This window comes from Bubalus kerabau, chromosome 4, assembly GCF_029407905.1.
Source record: "Bubalus kerabau isolate K-KA32 ecotype Philippines breed swamp buffalo chromosome 4, PCC_UOA_SB_1v2, whole genome shotgun sequence".
NCBI classification, from domain to species: Eukaryota; Metazoa; Chordata; class Mammalia; order Artiodactyla; family Bovidae; genus Bubalus; species Bubalus kerabau.
The window spans coordinates 46,512,361-46,533,252 of NC_073627.1; the positions used below are offsets into that span (position 1 = coordinate 46,512,361).

At 52.5% G+C, this 20,892-nt stretch overlaps 1 protein-coding gene and 1 long non-coding RNA gene across 3 annotated transcripts in view; one reads left to right on the plus strand and one right to left on the minus strand.

The window, feature by feature from the left end:
• Nucleotides 1–3,171: 3,171 nt before the first annotated feature.
• Nucleotides 3,172–5,524, minus strand: LOC129649611 (uncharacterized). 2 transcript variants are annotated; one of them, XR_008713194.1, is made up of 3 exons: nucleotides 5,440–5,524; nucleotides 5,193–5,316; nucleotides 3,172–4,224 (listed from the first exon to the last, which is right to left on the minus strand). It is a non-coding gene; the product is annotated as an uncharacterized LOC129649611 (long non-coding RNA). The 2 variants fall into 2 exon arrangements; XR_008713195.1 differs by having other exon boundaries at nucleotides 5,419–5,481.
• A 10,042-nt stretch (nucleotides 5,525–15,566) lies between these two features.
• The window catches only part of RHBDL3 (rhomboid like 3), a 53,356-nt gene continuing 48,030 nt past the window's right edge, over nucleotides 15,567–20,892 (plus strand). The window contains exons 1-2 of the mRNA XM_055577222.1: nucleotides 15,567–15,947; nucleotides 17,533–17,556. Coding sequence (XP_055433197.1) covers nucleotides 15,843–15,947; nucleotides 17,533–17,556 — 129 coding nt within the window. The 5' untranslated portion in view covers nucleotides 15,567–15,842. The remainder of the gene's footprint in view (nucleotides 15,948–17,532; nucleotides 17,557–20,892) is intronic.

Sequence of the window (20,892 nt, forward strand, 5' to 3'; positions counted from 1 at the left end):
CAGTGGTCATGTATGGATGTGAGAGTTGGACTGTTAAGAAAGCTGAGCACCGAAGAATTGATACTTTTGAACTGTGGTGTTGGAGAAGACTCTTGAGAGTTCCTTGGACTGCAAGGAGATCCAACCAGTCCGTTCTAAAGGAGACCAGTCCTGAGTGTTCATTGGAAGGACTGATGCTAAAGCTGAAACTCCAATACTTTGGCCACCTCATGCGAAGAGTTGACTCATTGGAAAAGACCTTGATGCTGGGAGGGATTGGGGGCAGGAGGAGAAGGGGACGACAGAGGATGAGATGGCTGGATGGCATCACCAACTCAATGGACATGAGTTTGAGTGAACTCCGAGAGTTGGTGATGGACAGGGAGGCCTGGTGTGCTGCGATCCTGGGGTCACAAAGAGTCGGACACGACTGAGCGACTGAACTGAACTGAATGGCTAGTGATGCTGAGCATCTTTTCATGGGTTTATTGGTTGTTAGTATGTCCTTTTTAGAAAAATGTCTGAGTCCTTTGCCTATTTAAAAGTTGTTATCTTTTTATTGTTGTAAGAGTTTACTTTCTCAGTCTGTGAGTTGTCTTTTCATTTTCTTAGTAGAGGCCTTTGAAACACATAAGGTTTTAATTTCGAAGAAGTCTAATTTACTTATGTATTTGTTATGTTGTTTGTGCTTTTGGTAACATATCCAAGAAACTGTTACCTAACCCAAAGTGACCAATATTTATAGCTATGTTTTCTTCTAAGAGTTTTAGCTCTTATATACATTCAAACCTTTGGTCCCTTTTATATTATATGAGCTTATATATACTGAATATCTGCTTTGCATGTGGATATTCGATTATTCCAGCACCATTTGTTGAAAACACTATCCTTTTCCTATTGAACAGTCTTCTCTAGGTCTGTCCATGTTGCTACAAATGGCAATAGTTCACTCTTTTTATGACTGAGTAGTAGTCCGTTGCATATATAAATACAACTTCTTTATACATTCATCTATCAGTGGACACTTAGGTTGCTTCCATGTCTTGGTTCTGTTGTAAATATTGCTGCTATGAATGCTGAGGTGCATGTGTCTTTTAGAATTAGAGTTTTTATTTTTTCCAGATATATGCCCAGCAGGGGGACTGCATGATCATACGGTAGTTCTATCCTGAATCCTTGCTTTCTCTTTCTCTATTATGCTTATCACCACTCTTCATACTGTACTTTTTGTATAATTAATTTTGTTAGTTGTTTCCCCAACACTGTAAACTCTGTGAGGGCAGAATTTGTGTTCTGTTTTGTTCATGGCTTTATCCTCAGCTCCTTGCACAGTGCCTGGCACATAGCAGACACTCAGATATTTGTTCAGTGAATACATAAAGCAAGCCTGTGGGCACAAGGGGGTGGGTGGGAGAGTATAATAAAAAGGAGGGGAAATTAGCACATTTTATAGAGCTGTTTCCAAAGTCCTTTTCACATATTTAATTCTCATATCCAAGAGGTATAGTATTATCATCATCCTCGTTAAAACTATAACAGAGCTGCAGCTGAAGGAATGTGGGTAACCAGTCATGGATCCAGCTGAGTAGCAGGCCTGGGACTTGAACCAGTGTCCCCTGTCTGATGCCTTGATTGAGGTTGGTACCTGTTAGCAATGGCTTCATATGTGTGTGTTAGTCGCTTAGTCGTGTCCAACTCTTTGTGACCCCATGGACTGTAGCCTGCCAGGCTTCTCTGTCCATGGAATTCTCCAGGCAAGAATACTGGAGCGGGTTGCCATTCCCTTCTCCAGGGGATCTTCCCAACCCAGGAATCAAATCTGGGTCTTGGGCATTGCAGGCAGATTCTTTACCGTCTGAGTCACCAGGGAAGCCCTCTTAAGCTCCTTTCTGCTTTAATTTTTGCTTAGGACCACATCCCAAAAGAAGGAACAGAGCTTCTGGCTAGGGCTTGGCACAGGCAACTCCACATTTCCGAACTAGAGCACCTTAAAACCCCGGCGTGACAGAGTGAGCACAGCACCTGCAGATGCTCAGGAGAGCCTGGCACTTATTTTTAGCCAGAAGAGGAAAAACGCGGAATATCTTCTAGGAGAGTTGGCAGCTGGCGGGCTGCTGATACAGCTGTGTTTATGTAAGCCAGCGGCAGAGGAGAGCATGAGGGTTAAGAAGGAGGCAGGAGTTTGCTGAGTCCATCTATCCACTTAGCAATGCTCTGATGCCCACTGCCTTTTTGGGGGGAGTTTTGGGTCAAGAGTTATCACTGAGGAGAGAGGGCTGTGCAGATCATGTAGAGACTGTAGAGAGCATAGGAGCAACCCCCACCCCCATATCAGAGCATTGTCAACGCAGTCCCTTAGAAGATGTGTCCACTGGTTCTCAGCCTCTTCCCACCGTGTTATCCAGGAGTAAATCAAACAACAGGACTGCCCTTGTGGCTCAGTGGATAAGCATCTGCCTGCTGGTGCAGGGGGCACAGGTTCAATCCCTGGTCCAGGAAGCTCCCACGTGGCACGGAACAGCTAAGCCCATGTGCACGTGCTGCAACTACGGAGCCCACGTGCCGCATCTACTGGAGCCCGTGCACCTAGAGCCCATGCCCCCCAACAAGAGAAGCCCCCACGAGAGGCCCATGCACCGTAACAAGGAGCAGTCCCTGCTCGCTGCAACTAGAGAGAGCCCGCGCACAGCAACGAACACCCAGCACAACCAAAAACAAATACATAACATTATTTAAAAAAATAAAAAAACAGAAGCTCATTCAAATGGTACAGCTGTAAAGCACAGCAGTTCATCTGATTCTGATCGTATTTCTCAAGTGTTCCAGGTGAAAGCAATCCCTAACACCCCGTCCTACAGAGGTTGTCAAACAGTGGGCTCCGGTTTTCTCGAGTGCTCTGCTTAGTTGCTCAGTCGTGTCCGATTCTGCGACCCCATGGACTGCAGCCCGTCAGGTTCCTATATCCATGGGATTCTCCAGGCAAGAATACTGGAGTGGGTTGCCACTTCCTCCTCCAGGAGATCTTCCCGGCCTGGGGCCTGAAACCAGGTCTGCCGCATTTGCAAGCAGACTCTTTACCATCTGAGCCACCAGGGAAGTCTGTGTTTTCTCGTAGGGTCAGAGAATAAAGCTTTAAAGGAGCCATCGGCAGGTTCTCTTGAGAATTAAGGTGGACACTTTTTCCAGTAGGGATTTTTTTTTTTAACCTTTAATGATGAAAATGTTCAAATAAAAACAGAAACAAGCAGAGAGCATAATGACCCCTCGCGAACCCATCAGCCACCTTCAACAGTCATCAACTCAACCAGTCTTATTTCATCTGTTCCCCCTCCCACTCTGAAATTGTTTTGAACAAGTCTCCGACAGCACATCATTTCATCTGAAAATGTTTTGGCGTGTACCTCAACGATAGGGAATCTTAAAAAAAAAACACAACAACTACAAAACATGATACCATTTTCACACTTAAAAAAAATAACTTCTCAAGATTAAAATACAGAGTTCAGATTTCCCCAGTTGTTTAAAGAAGTTTTTCTCCCCATTTTGTTTAAATCAGGATCCAAAAAAAGATTCAGCTCTTTCCCTCTCTGCTTTGCAATTTATTGCTGAAGAAACGAGGTCATTTGTCCTGGAGAGTTTTCCACAGTCTGAATTTCTTCTAACCACATCCCTGTGGTGGTTTTCAATGTATTCCTCTGTAAGTTTATTTGTTAACTATCAATGTGTTTCCTGTGAATTGGTGGTTAGATCTAGAGACTAGGTCAGACTCAGGTTTAGTTCTATTGAAAACATCCTTCAGAGGAGGTGCTATGTGCTTCCATCGGAGAAGGTGAATGACAGGGTTCTTCTTGTGTTGCTGGCAGCCTGGAATCATTGTCTAGACCCCACTCACTTACTAATGCCTACTCATTTTAAGGAACGAGTGTGGCTGTCTCTGAGTAATACAATCAGAAAAGCATTTCCTGGAATACGCGTGGTTTGTTTGTTTGTATTTCCCAGTCAGGAAGACAGCCCTGCAAGTCTTGGTGGCTGCACCCTGGGGCCTATCCCAGAGCCTTTTAGGGAACTGCCGGCCGGGGACTCTGCAGCTCGGTTGGCTCTGTGGGGTGCTGTGGCTACTTTTCCCCACTAGAGGACACCGTGGCTTCAGGACTTCATGTGGTTCCAAGCCAGTCTCGCAACTCCCCAGCCTCTCAGAAGGCCAAGCCTTTGGTGTGCAATTATTAGGCGCCAATTGTGTGCCTCCTGCGTCGAGGGGAGAAAGAGGTCAAACATAAAATCTTGTGGCACTGTTTCCCAAGCTAGTTTCTTTGTATTTTCTTTTAAAAATAAACCTAGGTACTTCTCCATCTTTTGGATAACACCATAGACCCCAGTGCTGTAAACCGCAAATTTGGTTCCTTGGTTTGGGGAGGCGGGGGAGGCAATATATGGGCTTTTCAGAATGTGAAGGGATCCAGGAAAGATGTCAAAGTGTATTAATCTCTGAAATAATTATTCATGTATTCAACACCATGTATTGAGAATCCAGGAGGAAAAGGGTGCTGATTGAGAGGTATTCTGTGCCAGCCAGGCACTGTCTCTTCCCTTCTACTACATGTGGCAAGCTGTGTCATACTGTGTGCGTGCATGCGCTCAGTCATCACTAACTCCTTGCGACCCCGTGGACTGTATTCCTTCGGGCTCCTCTGTCCATGGGATTTCCCATGCAAGAATACTGGAGTGGGTTGCCATTTCCTTCTCCACAGGATCTTCCCAACCCATGGATCAAACCCACGTCTCTTGAGTCTCCTGCATTAGCAGGTGGATTCTTTACCACTAGCGCCACCTGGGAAGCCCTGGTCATATTAGCCTCATTCGAATCCACGGAAACTAAGGCTCATTGAGCCTAAGTGAACTAACCTGCTGGAGGTTATCTTGCTAGATGCAAATGGAGGTCTGTATGAATAAAGATACGTGTTTTCCACTAACCCCCTGGATACCATATCAAAGGGCATCGTTCTCAGGGGTAGAGAAAGTGAGGTGACTCTAAAGGCATCCTTTCCTTGTGGAGGTCTGTAGCATGGACTCTCACAGGTACCCCGTTAGGTGGTCAGCCTTACGACACACAGACTCTGCTGCTGTCCTTATGTGGGGGCAAGTCACAGACCACTAGTCACAGGGTACCACTGGGCTCCGCTGTCAGGGTGCCTTTGTGTGGACTGCCCACTCACCCTCCCTGCCTCTGCCCTGCGACCAGGGCCCTCAGGGGCATCTTCGGGATTCAGGCTTTGACCCATCCATCCACTTGGAATATGTAGCAAAGCCAAGACAGACATAGCCTCTACTTTTCACAATCTAGTTTCGCAGAGAAAGACAAAAGAGACACATGTGTTATCAGGGGGAAACAACAAGCTCTGGCAAATTCTGTGCTAATGTAGCAAATAATTTCAAACCTACTCCCAGCCTCGTCCCCGTTACCTCACAGTTCAGTCCTGGCGGCACAGCCACACTCAGCATAGGAGCCCCAGCTGTGTAATTGACTAAATGCAGTTACATTAAGGAGAGAAAGTGACAGCTGGCAGTTGGGAGGATGGACTGAAGGGCTTAAGCTGGGAAAGAAGATACAGGTGGCGGGCATCTAAAGACACAGAGCTTGGAGTGCTTGGAGAGGCCCAATTCCCCTCGACACCTCAACCTCAGGCAATCAGAGCCTCAAGGTTCTGGGAAGCGAGGACGAGCGTGGGTGTGCGCCAACCCCCAGCCTCCTCCAGAGGAGCCCTGGGATAATGAATGAGCCATCAGCCTGCGCCTCTGCTCTCCCGTGAAAGGACCTCCCACCGCAGACCGTTCCTCTGCAGATACAATTGTGCCCCAGGAACCATCTGGCAAATGTGCCCGCTCCTTCAGCGGTTCTGGTATTTCCCTGGCTTGCAGCCCCTTCCTCTTGGATATAAATTGTTGCAGCGAACCACGCCAGTAGAATGCTTGCTGGCGCTTCACTGGCTTTCCCCAAGCCTGGTTAACCCCATGGCTCGCAGCTTATGAGTCTGTTCACAGCTAACGGATGTCTTGGACGCCTGTGTGTCTCCTCTCTGCTGTTCTTATGTATTTGGGAGTATGCAGAGCAGGCATACAAGCTGCAGACCGGAGCTGCCTCCGCCGCAGCCACCAGCTTGAGCGGCTGGGAGGACAAGCGCATTTCCGTTGCAGGACGTCCTTCACGGAGAAGGGACAGGTTAACTCCATCGCTCTGCAGAGGACTCGGCCCACTCCCTGAGGAGCCACAACAGGCCGCCACAGCTGTAGGACAGATCACGTGCCCCGGCCACATGCGGGAAGCTGCCCAGCAAACCCAGACAGACTGCCCGCACCAGCCAGCCTCTGGGCCCCCCTTTTGCACAAAGCCATGTCCCTCCCCTGACCCAGCCTCATGGTGTGCAAGGCTGGAGAATTATGGGTCACCTTGGAGCCACTCGCAAGCCAGCCCCCTATTTCCAGCCTGCTTTCCTGATTCTAATTTAGAGAATAGAGAAAGGCAGGAGATGGAAAGGGAGCCCTGTGAGCCTCTCATCTCCTTGGTGATGATGCTTTATGGACAGGGGGCCAAGCGGAGTCGTCAGCCATAAGCCCCCCTTATCCCCATTCCGGGAGTGCTGGATTGTTCCAAAGGGGTGGGAGAGGAAGCAGTCAGTGCACAAACTCCCAGAATGTCTCCATCACCCTAACAACAAACGGGCAGTTTCTATGCAGATTCACACCTTCCTGCCTCAGTACATGCAGCTCCCTCTGTCTTGAACGCATCAAGCTTCATCCACCTGGCCAGCTCCTACTCGGTGGTCTCTTGATTCCGCTCTGGCATCACTTACTTGGACTCCCTTTCTGCCCCCACGTGCTCTGCATACATCTCTACCCAGTACCCATCGCATTGTACCATTTTTTGTTTGTTTTTTCCTAGCTTTTTAGCATGTCTCTTCCATCCGACTTAGACCTCAGTGAGGGTCTAATTCATCTCTGTGTCTGGAGCCTCAGCCTGTAAAAATGTTCATCGGCAGTGTTTTGGAGGGGAAAATCAGATTGCAGAATTGCAAGATGGATTTTCCTACTGAAATCCCCTAGTCCCACCCACATGGTTTGCAAAAGACAGAACTGAGGTTAGGAACCTGTGCCTTCCCCACGGTCACCTGTCTACATAGTGGGCAGAGCTTGGACATGAACCCAGGCCTGCGGACTCCTGGGCCTGCTCGCAAGTGCCGAGGAATCCCATCCTGATGTGCATTTGTCCTCTCCAGACCGGGTAGAGGGCTGACCAGAAATGATCAGGCTTCTGAGCCGGCAGCAGGAGGATGAAGGATTAGAATGAGAACAATTGAATTTCAGAGCCAGAAGAGATGTCACAAGTCATCTAGTCTGACCTCTGCATTTACAGATGAGAAGACGGAGGCCCACGGGATTGAGCTGCTTTGCCCAAGGTTGCACAGCAAGCCGGTGGCAGAACTAGGGCGAGGATGCAGACCTCCTAATCCCCAGGAGACCTGGAGCGAACCTCCCACTCCAGAAAGATGATGGCCAAACCTCCCTGACCAGCTGCTATCTGAGGGGCAGATCCCTGGAGTCCTGGACTCTTCTGGGCATTTCTTTCCCTCGCTCAGTGGCACGGCACTTAAGTAGGGTGCATGCTGCATAAATAATAAAGCACGACTCCCTTCCAGGGAGGAAGGCCGCGTCTGGGCAGGCAGTGTGACAGATGGTATTTACAATGTGTACTGAGAAGTTCTCACACAGCCTCACTTGGGCGGAGTGGCTGAGAGATGGAGGAAGCAGATTTGCATGCCCACCGTCTCACTCCTGTGCCTGGCGTTCCTGCTGCTGCCGCGGCTGCCGTGTTTCTGTTCACTCTCCCTTGCGCTGGTTGCCCCTGGCCATCCTGGATCTGGAGCTCCAGGATGGTTGGCTGCTGCTGCTGCATCCTCATCATCAGAAAGGACCCCAAGGCTTCCTTCACCAGAGCAGATGCTGGACTCCCTGACATTCTCGCGAAGGAGGCCAAGGAAGGCTTCTGAGGCCAAACCCTGGGCTGCGTTTCTAGGAATTCTGACATCTGGGAGCCCTTCCCCAGGCCCAGAGGAGAAATAGGAGAGATTTGTTCATTGAACAGGTTGTTGTTGTCGTTCAATTGCTCAGTCATGTCCAACTCTTTGCAACCCCATGGACTACAGCACACCAGGCTTCCCTGTCCTTCACTATCTCCTGCAATTTGCTTAAGCTCATGTCCATTGAGTCAGTGATGTCATCCAACCACACCCCCTTCTCCTCCTGCCCTCATCAGGGTCTTTTCCAATGAGTTGGCTCTTTGCATCAGGTGGCCAAAGGATTGGAGCTTCAGCTTCAGCATCAGTCCTTCCAATGAATATTCAGGGTTGAGTTCCTTTAGGATTGACTGGTTTGATCTCCTTGCTGTCCAAGAGACTCACAAGAGTCTTCTCCAGCATCAGAGTTGGAAAGCATCAATTCTTCAGTGCTCAGCCTTCTTTATAGTCCAGTTTTCACACCCATACATGACTACTGGAAATAGTCATAGCTTTGACTAGATGGACCTTTGTCGGCAAAGTGATGTCTTTGCTTTTTAATATACTGTCTAGGTTTGTCATAGCTTTTCTTCCAAGGAGCAAGCGTCTTTTAATTTCATGGCTGCCATCACTGTCCCCAGTGATTTTGGAGCCCAAGAAAATTAAATCTGTCACTCCTTCCACTTCCCCATCTATTTGAGTAGGTGTTTGCTATGAACCTTACAGGTGCCAGGAATCATTTTAGAAGTCAAAGATTCTGCTGTCAGCAAACAGAACCAAGTGCTTGTCCTAATGGAGTAGATGCTCAAGCAGGAAGTTTACCACAGGCTCTGTGGCAGATTGCCTCCAGACTCTGTCCCTTTCACTCTGCACAAGCTCCATCTGGCTGTGCAGTGGGGAGGGACAGCAAACCATTCCCCCTCCTGGGGACCCCGCACACGCAGCTTAACAGCAGCCAAGCAGAAAACAATCCAGTGGCTTTTACTTCACAGCCAGAGCCCCTCCCAATGTTACGATTTCTACCAGCCTACAGCTGGACAAGCCCCACCTACTTGCCCTGGGAGGTGGTCACTGCAGGTCGTGGTCAGGACTTGTGTATTTAACTTTTTTTTTGGCCACATGTGATGCAGCTTGCAGGATCTTAGTTCCCTGACCAAGGATCAAACCCCAGCCCCTTGCAATGGGAGCATGGAGTCTTAGCCACTGGATTGCCAGGAAAGTCTGTCTTTCACTCTTAAAATCAGAAATTTGGGGGCTTCCCTGGTGGCTCAGTGGTAAAGAATCCACCTGCCAATGCAGGAGACATGGGTTCGATCCCTGGTCTGGGAAGATCCCACATGCCATGGAGCGACTAAGCGCATGCACCACAACTACTGAGCCCGCCCTCTAGAGGCCGGGAGCCGCAACTGCTGCGGCCTGCGTTCCTCAACGAGAAGCCACCACGATGAGAAGCCTTCGCACCACAACTAGGGAGTAGCCCCTTCTCGCCGCAACTAGAGAAGAGCCCACGCAGCAACAGAGAAACCCAGAAAGCCTCGTCTTCATTTAAAAAAAGAGAAAGAAATTTGGTGAGAGGAATCTAGAATCAAACCCCCTCTGGGTCCTGGGAATCTTACTGTCCCGCCTTTGTATCTGTTCTGCTACCTCAGAAAGGCCGGCTTTTTGAGGATGAAATGAAATGACAAATATGTAAGTGCTTTGAAATAAAGGCAACAGAGATACAATTGTATTTTTATTATGCAGAGAACTCTTTTCTGTAAAACATAAAACTTGTTTCTTATCGAGGGCTGAGACTAGTAACTGTGTAATTAGACCTCATGTCAGATCAAGAGACATGCTCTGTTTTTCATTAAAGAGACATTTGTTCGGCTCCTACCGTGTGCAGTGTTGTGTTTTGTGATGGGTGTGACACTGAATAAGCCATAATCTCTCCTTCAAGGAATATGTATTTGGGTACAAGGAAGGCAAAACTTAGATAATGTAATGCAAGGTCAAAAGAAAAAAGTGATCCAGAGGAAGCAGTGGTTCTACTTGGGCTTGGAGGGTTGAGTAAAGACTTCTGAAGGAGAAAGCATCCATCAGAGAGCACACGATTGAACTCGAAGGTGCTGTTTGCTAAGGACACAGGGCCTACCTGTGACATAACCAGAGGTCACACAGAGCATTGGAGGCCCAAAGAAAACCCAGAAATGGGACTCCGGGGACAGCCTGCCCCCAAGGAGATGGCAGAGAAGGAAGAGGAGAACCAGAAAAGCAGCTGAGAGTTTCCCTGCATGTATGTGCATGCTAAGTCATTTCAGTCAAGTCCAACTCTTTGCAACCCCCTGGACTGTAGCTCGCCAGGCTCCTCTGTCCATGGAGTTCTCCAGGCAAGAATACTGGAGTGGGTTGCCATGCCCTCTTCCAGGAGATCTTCCCGACCCAAGGATTAAATCCTCATCTCCTGCCGCTCCTGCATTGCAGGCAGATTCTTTATCCCTGAGCCACCTGGGAAGCCCTTCCCTGCATGTGCAATTGGCTAAATCTTGGAACTGGGCAAGTTTCCCCTTGTGCTTTTCTGAGCTTTTCCTTTTTGGGTGCCCACACCTCTCTTTGAAAGGATCTGGTGTCTATGGACCTAGATGTCTCTCAGTGATTTAAGTTCCTTGGAAAATTGGGGGCCCTGGAGTGAGAGGGGAAGAGACGAAAGGCGAGAAGAAGAAAAAAAGTCCGTTTAGCAGCCTTGTTGCGTTTGATCTCGGAGACAGCGGGCAATAATGGAAGAATGCTGGAGCTGGGGACGGAGGAGGGTTGGATTCCAAGTGTCGGTCTCCTCCCTGAGCCGCACCCGCTGTTCGGACTTGCAGACTTCAAACATGACTGGGGGATTCCGGGAAGACAAAAGAATTCAGGGCCGGGGCTTGGATCTCAGTCAAAAATAACTCATGTCTTCATCTCAAGCAGCTCGGGGCTGTTTGCAGGTTTCTCAGAAGATGGAGCTGGATGCAGGCAACGGGGACTGTGAGGGTCAGTTTTAGGTTTGCTTTGGGGAGAAAAAGTGCCCTGAGGGTTGTGGGCCTGGCTGAGGGAGACATCAGGATAGGAAACTGCTGTTGCACACGAGGCCTAAGCTGAGAGGTTCTGAAGAAAAAGTCACCCCCGTTTACCCCTCCTTCTCGGCGCTGCCATTTGCTTTGAGCAGTAATTACAGCCCTTAATGTTTCTTCCCTGTCTTCTCATTAGCTCACGGTGTCCACAAACAAACTCCTGGGCCCCCCTCTCCACCCTCCTTCCCTTTCCCTGGCTTTCCTGCTTCTCCAGTAGCAGCCCCATTGTGCGGGTGCTCCCGGCCCATCAGAACATCAGTTCCTTAAAGAACCCCCACTCTCCCTCTCTGGGTGGGTGCACCCCCAGACAGCTCTTCCTCCCTTATCGCACTGGGCTGTAATTAGAGGATTATCTAATTTTCTCCCAGGAGGCCAGGGTCTGGGTCTTATTCCCTTTGTATTCTCAGCACCTCGGCCAGGGTCTGGCAAAAAATGGACACTCGCAACGTGTTAGTTGAATTGCTGTCCTGGGCTGCTGCCAACTTAATCTTCCTAAAATGCTGCTCCAGTTAGAAGCCGCCACCACTTACTTCTTCCATCGCCCATTAAGCAAGGTCCAGGCTCCTCAGACTGGCACTCAAAGACTTTCTGGACACGACTTCTCACCCATCTGGTCATCTCCCGTTTGTGCTCACCCACTGAGTTGTTCCCAAGACAGTCAGTGGCTTTCCTGTCTCTGCTTTTACTGCTTTGGTTCTGTCCCCCGAGAAACCCTTCCACACTCTACTGCAAAGCTGCCCCCTCTGTCAAGGTTCATCTCCATAGCTCATCCTGCCCCTCTGAGTTGAGTTTGACGCTTCAAGGTTTGAACCGCTTTCTCCCAGGCTTTTATCCTGTTCAGCGTTGACTTAGTGTCTGGCTGTTGTGTGCTTAGTCGCTCATTTGTGCCCGACTCTTCGCGACCCCATGGACTGCACTCCACCAGGCTCTCCTCTGTCCATGGGATTTTCCAGGCAAGAATACTGGAGTAGGCTGCCATTTCCTTCTCTAGGGGATCTTCCCATCCCAGGGATCGAACCTGCGCCTCCTGTGTCTCCTGCACTGCAGGCCGATTCTTTACCCACTGAGCCATTGGGGAACTTCATAAGAGGTCATGGGTATCGAGGTCTTACACAGTGAAGAGCAGAGTGTAAATGCCAATCAGCCTCTGCTGACTGTCATCTCCAGGCAGACCAGGGCCCTTGGGCAGGGCCCTGCAGCATCCAGTGAGAGTGGGTGGTCGCCGTGCCCTTTCTCTCCTTTGTCCCCAGTAGGGCTCCGGATGTGCTGGTCCTCAGGTCTTCTCAGAGTGGGACAAGAGCTCTCAGAGAGCCTGGCCACTCCTACTCATCAGGGGTTCTGGGCCTTGGGACCCAAGGTCCATGTCCCACTGCCTGCTGGGGGGCGGGCTGGCCCCAGCTGCATGTTCCCCTGGGCTGAGGAGTGCCATGGGCTGGCTGGTGAGGCAAAGGCAAGGCTGAGGGCAAAAGGTGCATGCGGCCTCAGGTTCATAGGAGCTGCCGGATGTCACAGCTGGTCTCCAAGTCCAGATGGTGGTGCTCCTTCCAGCGGGGACGGGGGAGGGACGGGAGCGGGCTCCTGAAGCGAGAGCCCTGGCTGGAGTTCAGGAATTCCTCCCTAGGAGACTTGGGAACACTGTTTGCCAGGGTTGGGTGCGATGTTCCTAGGACTGATGAAGGAACAACATCCCCTTCTTGATACTTCCCAGAGCCCCGCTCTCCACTTTATTCTAACTGGTGCTGCCCTCATGACCGCTTCCTTGGATCGTTGTTCAGTCGCTGAGTCATGGCCGACTCTTTGCAAGCGCATGGACTGCAGCACACCAGGCTTCCCTGTCCTTCACCAACTCCCAGAGGTTTACTCAAACTAATGTCCATTGAGTCCTTGAATGTCACCTCCCATCTCCCTATGCTTAGGGTTAGGGAGGCCAGCCTCCTGGACAGATTTTTTTTTTTTTTTTTTTTTGGACCAGCGATCAAAAGACAGTCATAGTGTGGAGTCCTAAGCACTGGACCACCAGGGAATTCCCTGGAGGGATCTTTTCCAATGTTACTTTCCTGCTCACAATCCTTTGGTGGCCTCCCCATTGCCCTTAGGGCAAAGTTCAAATCCCTTTCTCAGGAAACTCCTCACAGCCCTTTAAACCTTCAAACCCTCTGCTCCAGGCTGGGTTCTTTTTTTTTTTTTTAAGACTTTTTTTTTGATGTGGACCATTTTTCAAGTCTTTCTTGAATTTGTTACAATATTGCTTCTGTTTTATGGGTTTTTTTCTTTTGCCCTTGAGGCTTGTGGGATCTTAACTCCCCACCAGGGATTGAACCCTTACCCCTTGCATTGGAAGGCAAAGTCTTAACCACTGAACCACCAAGGAAGTCTCCCAGTCTGGGTTCTCTACATTTGAATTCCTTGCTCTAATTTCCAGCCATGCCAAATTGATTGTAGTTCCTTTTCCAAACCATACTGCTGCCCAAGCCCAGCCTCTGTCCATGCCGTTCCCTCCGCCTGGAAGGTTTCCCCTCCAGCTTTCCCATTTTGCTCTGTTTTGGGGCATATCCTTTGGGAAGCCCTCTTGGACCCACAGGAACCCTCTCCTTTGGGTTTCTATACCCCTTGATCTTCCCTGGCTATCACTCCCAATTAAACAGGTTCTGGAGGTCTGGGTCTGGATCCTATCTACCTCTCTTCCCAAAGTTCTGTCTCTGGCACTTAGTAGGAGCCCAGCAAAGGTTCAGCGAACTGAATGGAGCCTGCTGAGATCCCTTCTACTGGAGGGGATAACAGAATTGGATGGGTTGATAAGAGCTGTCCCTGGGCTGAAGAAAAGGCAGAACCCAAAGGGCAGCTGAGGTCAGAGACTGCCCAGAGACCAAGCCCTCTCTGAGCTCTTCGCCTCCCCTCTTCCCTGGAACTGCCCATTTCCTGACCACTTCTCCAGCCCGGAAGATCTAAGTGTAAGACAGCCAGCACCCAGTCAGGTCCTGTAAATGATAGCAGTGGGGGTGTTGGGGGCAGTGCCACTGACCTCAGGGCCCCCGGCTGCCCCTTGTCCTTTGGGCCCTTGTCCTTTGGGCTTCTTTCCATAAAGGAGTCCATCGGCCTCTCTCCTGTCCCCTGAAAGCTGTTTCCAAAATCACATCCTATGCAGACAGTTTTATTTACAAGGAAATCTTGGCAGGATCTTGACTTGTTAGTAGAGTAGGGATGGGGGGAGGGTGGTGAGAAACAAAAATAGTTGGAATGATCACACTTTCTGAAACCAGAGATGAAAATTGGTGTCTGTAGCAAACTCACCTAATTAGAATGGAGTTAATTTCCTTCTCTGGGTTTAGGGGGAGCAGTTATTGTCGGCTGAGATGGTCACAGGTTGGATCCTGGGGTTATGTGTTTGCTTTATGAAGATGAGCACATTAATTGCAACTTGCACTACTGGAAAAGAGCATCCATTTCTGAGAGGGAGAGAGAGGAGCAAAGGCCAGTGGGTGAGTGGGTGGTGGTAAGAGGAGTGGAAGGAGGCACCTTTGGTGTGGGCTGGGGGCTGACTGGGGAACATCACCAGAAATGAATCCCTGAGAGGGCACCTATCCCAGCCGGCCACTGGCACCCTTTCCAGGCAGAGCCTCTGCTTAAGAGAGACTGCCTCTCCTGGGAGGTCTTTCCTGCAAGCAAACAGCACCAATTTTTTTTCTTTAGAAGATCCCCTACTCCTCTGGCTGTAACTCGATTTCTACTTGCTGTAGTTTCTTTACCTCCCATCTTGCCTGGTCCTACCTTTGTCAGCCTGGTTCCGTGAAGCCAGGACACTGTCCCATGCTCTGGGTGTGCGGAGGGCAAGATTTCAGGGTTTGGGGTCCGGGACTCCCCTGATTTCTCCCTACCTGAGCCTACCTGGACCTCCCAGGATCTGGGACCGAAGTGAGGGAAGGGTGGCGGTGGGGGCGGGGATCCTGTCTTCCTAGCATCCTGCCCCCATTTCACTCCCAGTTAACCCCGACATTGCCAACTTAGTGAGAACCTCGCCCCTGCCACCTTCACGCGTCTGCTGCCTCCAAGTCATGTTAGCCCGGTGGGTCTCGGCAAGTAGACACTGCCCCCCGCCATCCCTCACCCCACCCGGTCCCGCACGGAGAGACAAACCCGGGCTGGGCTGGAGGCAGGTGGTGATGGGGCCCGGGCCCGCGCAGCCCCACCCCCGCCAGGGCCATGCAGCCACTTCCCCGCCAAGCCCGCCGCAGCCCTCCTCCTGCCCGGGCCGCGGCGCTCTGACCGACTTGGCCCGGGCGGTGGCGCCCGGGGGTGGCCGGTGGGGGGCGGCGGTCCCGGGAGCAGCCCCGCCCCCGCCTGCGCACCGCCCCCGAGGAGTCCGCGGGGAGGAGGAGACTCGGGCGCAGAGCGGGGGCCGCGGGAAGCGAGGAGGGAGCGCGCGGGGAGCCGCGGGGCCGGGGCCGGGGCCGGGGCCGGCCCAAGGGCGCCCTCGCCTCGGAGCCGGGCGTTGGGGCCGGGGTGGAGGCGGAGGCCGGCGGGGCCGCGGGCGCAGAGAAGTTTGCGGCGGAGGGCCTGGCGTCCCGGGGTCGCGAGGCGGCGGCGCGGGGGCCGGGACCATGGGGGCGGAGGCGGAGGCGGCGCGGCGCGCACAGGCAGCCCAGAGCGGCGCGGCCGCCGCGGCTCAAAGTTAGCCAGGCGCCCCGGGACGAGCCCCGCATCCGCTCCGGGCCCCGGACGCCGCCCCGGCATGGGCGAGCACCCCAGCCCGGGCCCCGCGGTGGCCGCCTGCGCCGAGGCGGAGCGCATCGAGGAGCTGGAACCCGAGGCCGAGGAGCGGCCGCCGGCGGAGGACGTGAGTGCCCCCTCCCCAGCCCCGGCAAACTTTCTGGGGGGCGGGGGCCGCGGTGGGGACCGCTGCCCCCGACTCGCCCCCCGCGGGATAACTGGGAGGTTTCAAGGTGACGCGGGAGCGCCCCGGATTGGCCGGGTCCCCGCGGACTGGAGGGGGCGGAGGGAACCGGTCTCCCCGAAACGCGCGCGCGCCATCCCCTGCTCGGGCTCCCGGGGCTTCCCGGCGGAGCGCAGCGCCCGCCGCTGCGCCGGGGACCCGCTGGCCGCCGAGCCCCCTCCCCGCGGCTGGTGCAGTGCCCGGGACACGGCATTTTCCCGCAGAGGCGTCCGCGTCACAGCAGTGGCTCCCCTCCCCTCCCACTCGCGACCTGCGGGCTCTCGGAGCCGGGGAAGGAGCGGGCGCCGCAGAGTCCCCGGAAGCCGGCGGCGCAGACCGCCCTGGCGACCCCTTCTCCGCTCGCTGATGAGCCCTGGCCCGGCACCTGCCCTGTCCAAGACCCTGATCGAAATTCTAGCTGGCCCCTGGCCCCGAGCCCGGCTGGAGGACGCACAGGAGGAGTGCCAGGAGAGCTTTCGCTCCCAGAGGGGGGCTTAGGAGTCCCAGACCGAGTCGGTGCCAGCGAAGATCCCCTGGGCGAGGATAGGGAGGGGCTGCCCCACAGGGCTTCCCTGCCATCTGCTGCCGGAGTCTTCCCCCCTCCCTCCGGTCCTGGGAGCCATGGGCAAAGCCGGCACCGGGGAGTCCTGGGAAGTGGAGTTTCTTAAGCTTCTCCCTCCCCAGGTTAACGTGCTCCGCAGAGGTGAAAAACTGGGCAGACGCTCCGCCCTGCCCCTGACCTCTCAGTGTGGGGACCGGGAAGTGAAGCCCGGCCCCCCCCCCCCCCCCCCCCCCGCCCCGCCGGTCTACCCAGCCTCCGCGGGGAAGTCTGCATAGGGTTGTATCCCCTCTAGCTCTTGTGCTTAAACCCCCTCTGTTGCTTCTGGTCCCATCGCTTTGGCTGACTCTTAGGGGCTCCTCACTTAGGCTCAGCCTGCAAAGAGACGGGGGTGGGTTTCAGAGCATGCGGGAATCCCCTCCTCCCAAAGTAGAGGCCAAACCTTAGTGTTTATGCCCGGATGTGTTTTCCGGATAGGGGGTCTTTGACCCCCAGCAGGTGGAGACTGCTGCAGCGGGTCTGATGGAATTGCTGGAGATGCATCCGGGCATGCATTCCCAGGCCTGGGAGTAGACACCGAGATAGGCGCTAAGCAACAGAAGTTATTAGAGGCCCTTGGACAGAATGGCACGCTTTTTTTTTTTTTTTAAAGGAATGTTGAGAATCACCCTTGCTCTGCTCATGTCCCCTCCTGCGTGTCCCAGAATGAGGGATGCTCTCCCTCCCCAATCTGAGTTCTCCCACCTTTGCTAGGTGTAGACTCATTTGGGAAACTCTTCCCAGGGATCCCTGGCCTCGGGTCCCTGAGCCTGGGCCCGCAGCTGGGAGGCTAGGTCAGAAACAGCAGGGGGCTGCAGAGGCCTTGGTGATAAGTGTGTTTCTTTCTTTCTCTCCTCTTCCTCCTCTCCTGCATGGCTCCTTCTCTACCAGCACTGGAAAGTCCTGTTTGATCAGGTAGGTGAGCAGTTAAATGCCCCCTCCCTTCCTGCCAGCCCACCCCGCAGTCTCCCTGCCTGCGTGGGCTTCCCCAGCTCGCACTCCTGAGACGGTGACGTGGGGGTGGGGGTGTGGCCTAAGGCAGCTCTGGGTCTGAATGGTACTGCTCTCCAGGTTTCAGGAGGAGGTTGGGGGGGCTCCCTTAAGAGATCCTTCCCTGACTCCTCCTCCCAACACCACTTCACAGGAACCAGCTTGATACCAGGGAGAAATCTGACAATACGTATTGAAAGCCCTGGATGTATGTTCTCTGTGTGCCAGGGGATTGCCCGTTTGGGCTGAGGAGGTGGGGGAAGGGCTTAGGTGAACATCCCCCTCCAGCCCCCGCCCTTTTTTTTTTTTTCTCCCTCCACCATCACAGATCCACGGCCATCTCTGAGGTCAGATCTCTGCCATCCTTGGTGGGTGACTCAAATATGAGCCCTATTTGAAAGCTGACCACTCTTGCTTTTGCCTCAGGGATGGGGGAGCTTTAGGGGGAAAACAGGATGTGATTGCAACACCTCAAGTGGAAGTGTGGGCGGTGGAGTTGGAAGTGCCCGCATTGGCTTTGGAACAGGGAGACCAGCACTTGGCCTTCAGCAGGGAAATGGTTCTCTTCTTTGCGGGGAACTGCTTTTGCGTGCTGAGGTCTGTTTCCTTCTCCCTCCCTGTTTCACAAGCTGCCCGGGTGTTGGGGAACAGTGAGCATGGTGCCCTGGGCTGAAGACGATTATGCCAGGAAGTGTGTGCGACTTTAAGACACCAGTCTGGTTGGGTCAGAGGGAAGGTGTTGGGTTCCAGAGGCAGAGAAAGCTGAAAAAGTAGCCTGCACCAGACCTCATCCTGTTGAATGCAGGGGAAACCTTTCAAAGTATTTTTGGCAAGTTTGTTACAAGATCCAGGGGTTACTTTGGGAAGATGCTGTGTGAGAGTTGGGTAGAGATGAGAAGCTGGCTAGGAGCCTGCAGCAGTGCATGGAGACAAGCACCTTGACTTGGAAAAGTGGGAATGGAAAGGAAGAAGGACATGGTGATGGGAGAATTAATTAGACTGGAATAGATGAGGTGAACCACATCTGTTACTTTGAGATTCTAAATGTAGATTTGGGACTTCCCTGGCGGTCCAGTGGCTAGGACTCTGCACTCCCGGTGGAGGGAGACCGGGGTTTGATCCCTGGTTGGGAAACGAGGTCCCACATGCCACAGCTAAGAGGTCCGTGCTGCAACTCAAGATGCTGCAGCTGCAAAGAAGATCGGAGACAGATCCGAATAGATGAGGCAGACTGCATGTACAACATCGAGCTTCCGAACCTGAGAGGAGAAGGAAACGTAAGGGTTCATAAAACTGACAACTTTGATTTCAGACCAGTTCAGTTTGAATCAGCGAAATGCAGATGCCCAGTGGGACTGAAAACAGAATTCAGGGGACTTCCTTGGCGGGCCAGTGGTTAAGACTTCACCTTCCAGTGTTTGGGGGGCGGGGGGGGTTCTATTCCTGATGAGGGAGCGAAGATCCCACATGCCTCCGGGCCCCCCAAAAATCAGAACATGAAACAGAAGCAACATTGTAACCAATTCAATAAAGACTTTAAAAATGGTCTGCATCAAAAAAATCTTAAAAGAAAAAACATGGAATTCAGCTTGAAAGACAGGGTGGGCCTGGAGTGGAGATTTGCGGGTGTCATCATCTTAACACAAGGCCTGACTGCGATGTGGGGAGCTTCCCACCGCTCCGGTCCCGCTGGGGTAGACCGACTCCCCCTCGGGCTCCTAAGAGCACAGCAGCTGCTGGCCTGACGCCCTGAGGCAGGAGGGAGCCGCCTGCTGCCACCGATGCCACACGACCAGCAAGCTGCCAACCCTTCACACCTCCTGCCAGATTTAGAATCGAAACCTAGAACAAAGTGTATCGTTCGTTTTTCCCCTCTGTCTGTGTCTTTCTCATTTGATTAATTTCCTTCCCCAGTCCCTGTCTGTGTGTTTACACTGTGAAACGAACGATTTGGACGAATGGAGGGAAATTTTTAGGAGGAAGGATTTGGAACTTGAGGGAGCAGAGAAAATGCATGGCACCGGAGAGCAGTGGCTGGTCCACGAAATCCAGTTTTTCCCACTGGAGGGAGATCCTGAGTATCACAGAGCGCATCCCCCTGCTTCTGGGAAGGCCTACCCAGAAACCATTCTGGACAGACACACTTCTAGGAAAGAAACTCTCCAAGCTTACGCTGGACAGTTATTTTTTTTTTTTTCTCTTGCTATAAGTTCTGCCTTATGTTCGCTCCTCAGCCCTCATATGGCTTTAGAAGCCCATTTCTGTTGTCTTCCTTCCTACCGGTGCTTTGTGTTTGAGGAGAGCTGCTCGTGAGCAGGGGGCCCAACCTCTGGCAGATACCCATCCCTCTGCATCTGTTCCCCCTCCTTTGTGCAGCTCCCCTTGGACCATCCCCAATAGGGCTGAATGCAGAGCAGGTGTGAGGCTTCATAAATGGTCGTACAACTTCAGAATGGCCCCAGGAGAGCTGGGGGGTCTTATCCTCTCTGACTCTTCCTCTGGGCCTACTTGAAGGCAGGATTTGGTGATGGTGAACTTGTTGCACTCAGGAAGGAATATTTGGCTGGGGGTTACAGGCAGCTTCCCCACAATTTCTTACAGGAATAGCCCTGATGGGTCAACCTGTGCTGAATGGGGTGGGATTCTCCTGACACTTGCCAGAATCCCTGCCGGCTAATGTGGCCCTGAAATTCACCTTTCTGAGGTCATGGGATGGGGAGGATGACCCCAGTCAGTCCGCCTTCCTTTCCTGGGTCAAGGGGATACCAGCGATCACCTGGTTTCAAACTTGGATCTGCTGGGACCTTTTTCCAGTGTTGGAGCAGTCTCTCTGTGTTGTCTGGTTCTTCAGCGTGTAGAGTGGCTTTGACCCAACATGATGCTGATTGGAGCCAAGGGCTAGAAACCATGACCTTGGCCTTTTGATCCTATGTGGACACCCCCCCACCAGAGTGCCTTCTGGGGAGTTGGAGGTGAAGAAAACAGGTGACTCCAGCCCCATGGAAATTTACCCAGCTGGTCCCCACTGGCATCCTGGGTGTTTGGTCTGTTCAAGCAGGAGTGCAACATGCCACCCAACCTCATCCCTTCCCCTGTATTTCCCTGTGGATCCCAGAAGTTATAACGCGTAGGAAGCCTGAAGATCATCACTTCAACCCCCAGGTATTCCAGGTGTTTGTTTCCTGTTTGAACTTCTCACTGAGGAAATGATCTTTTCATAGCCTTGGAATCGGAGTGGTTTTCCTAAATACTGGATCTTAA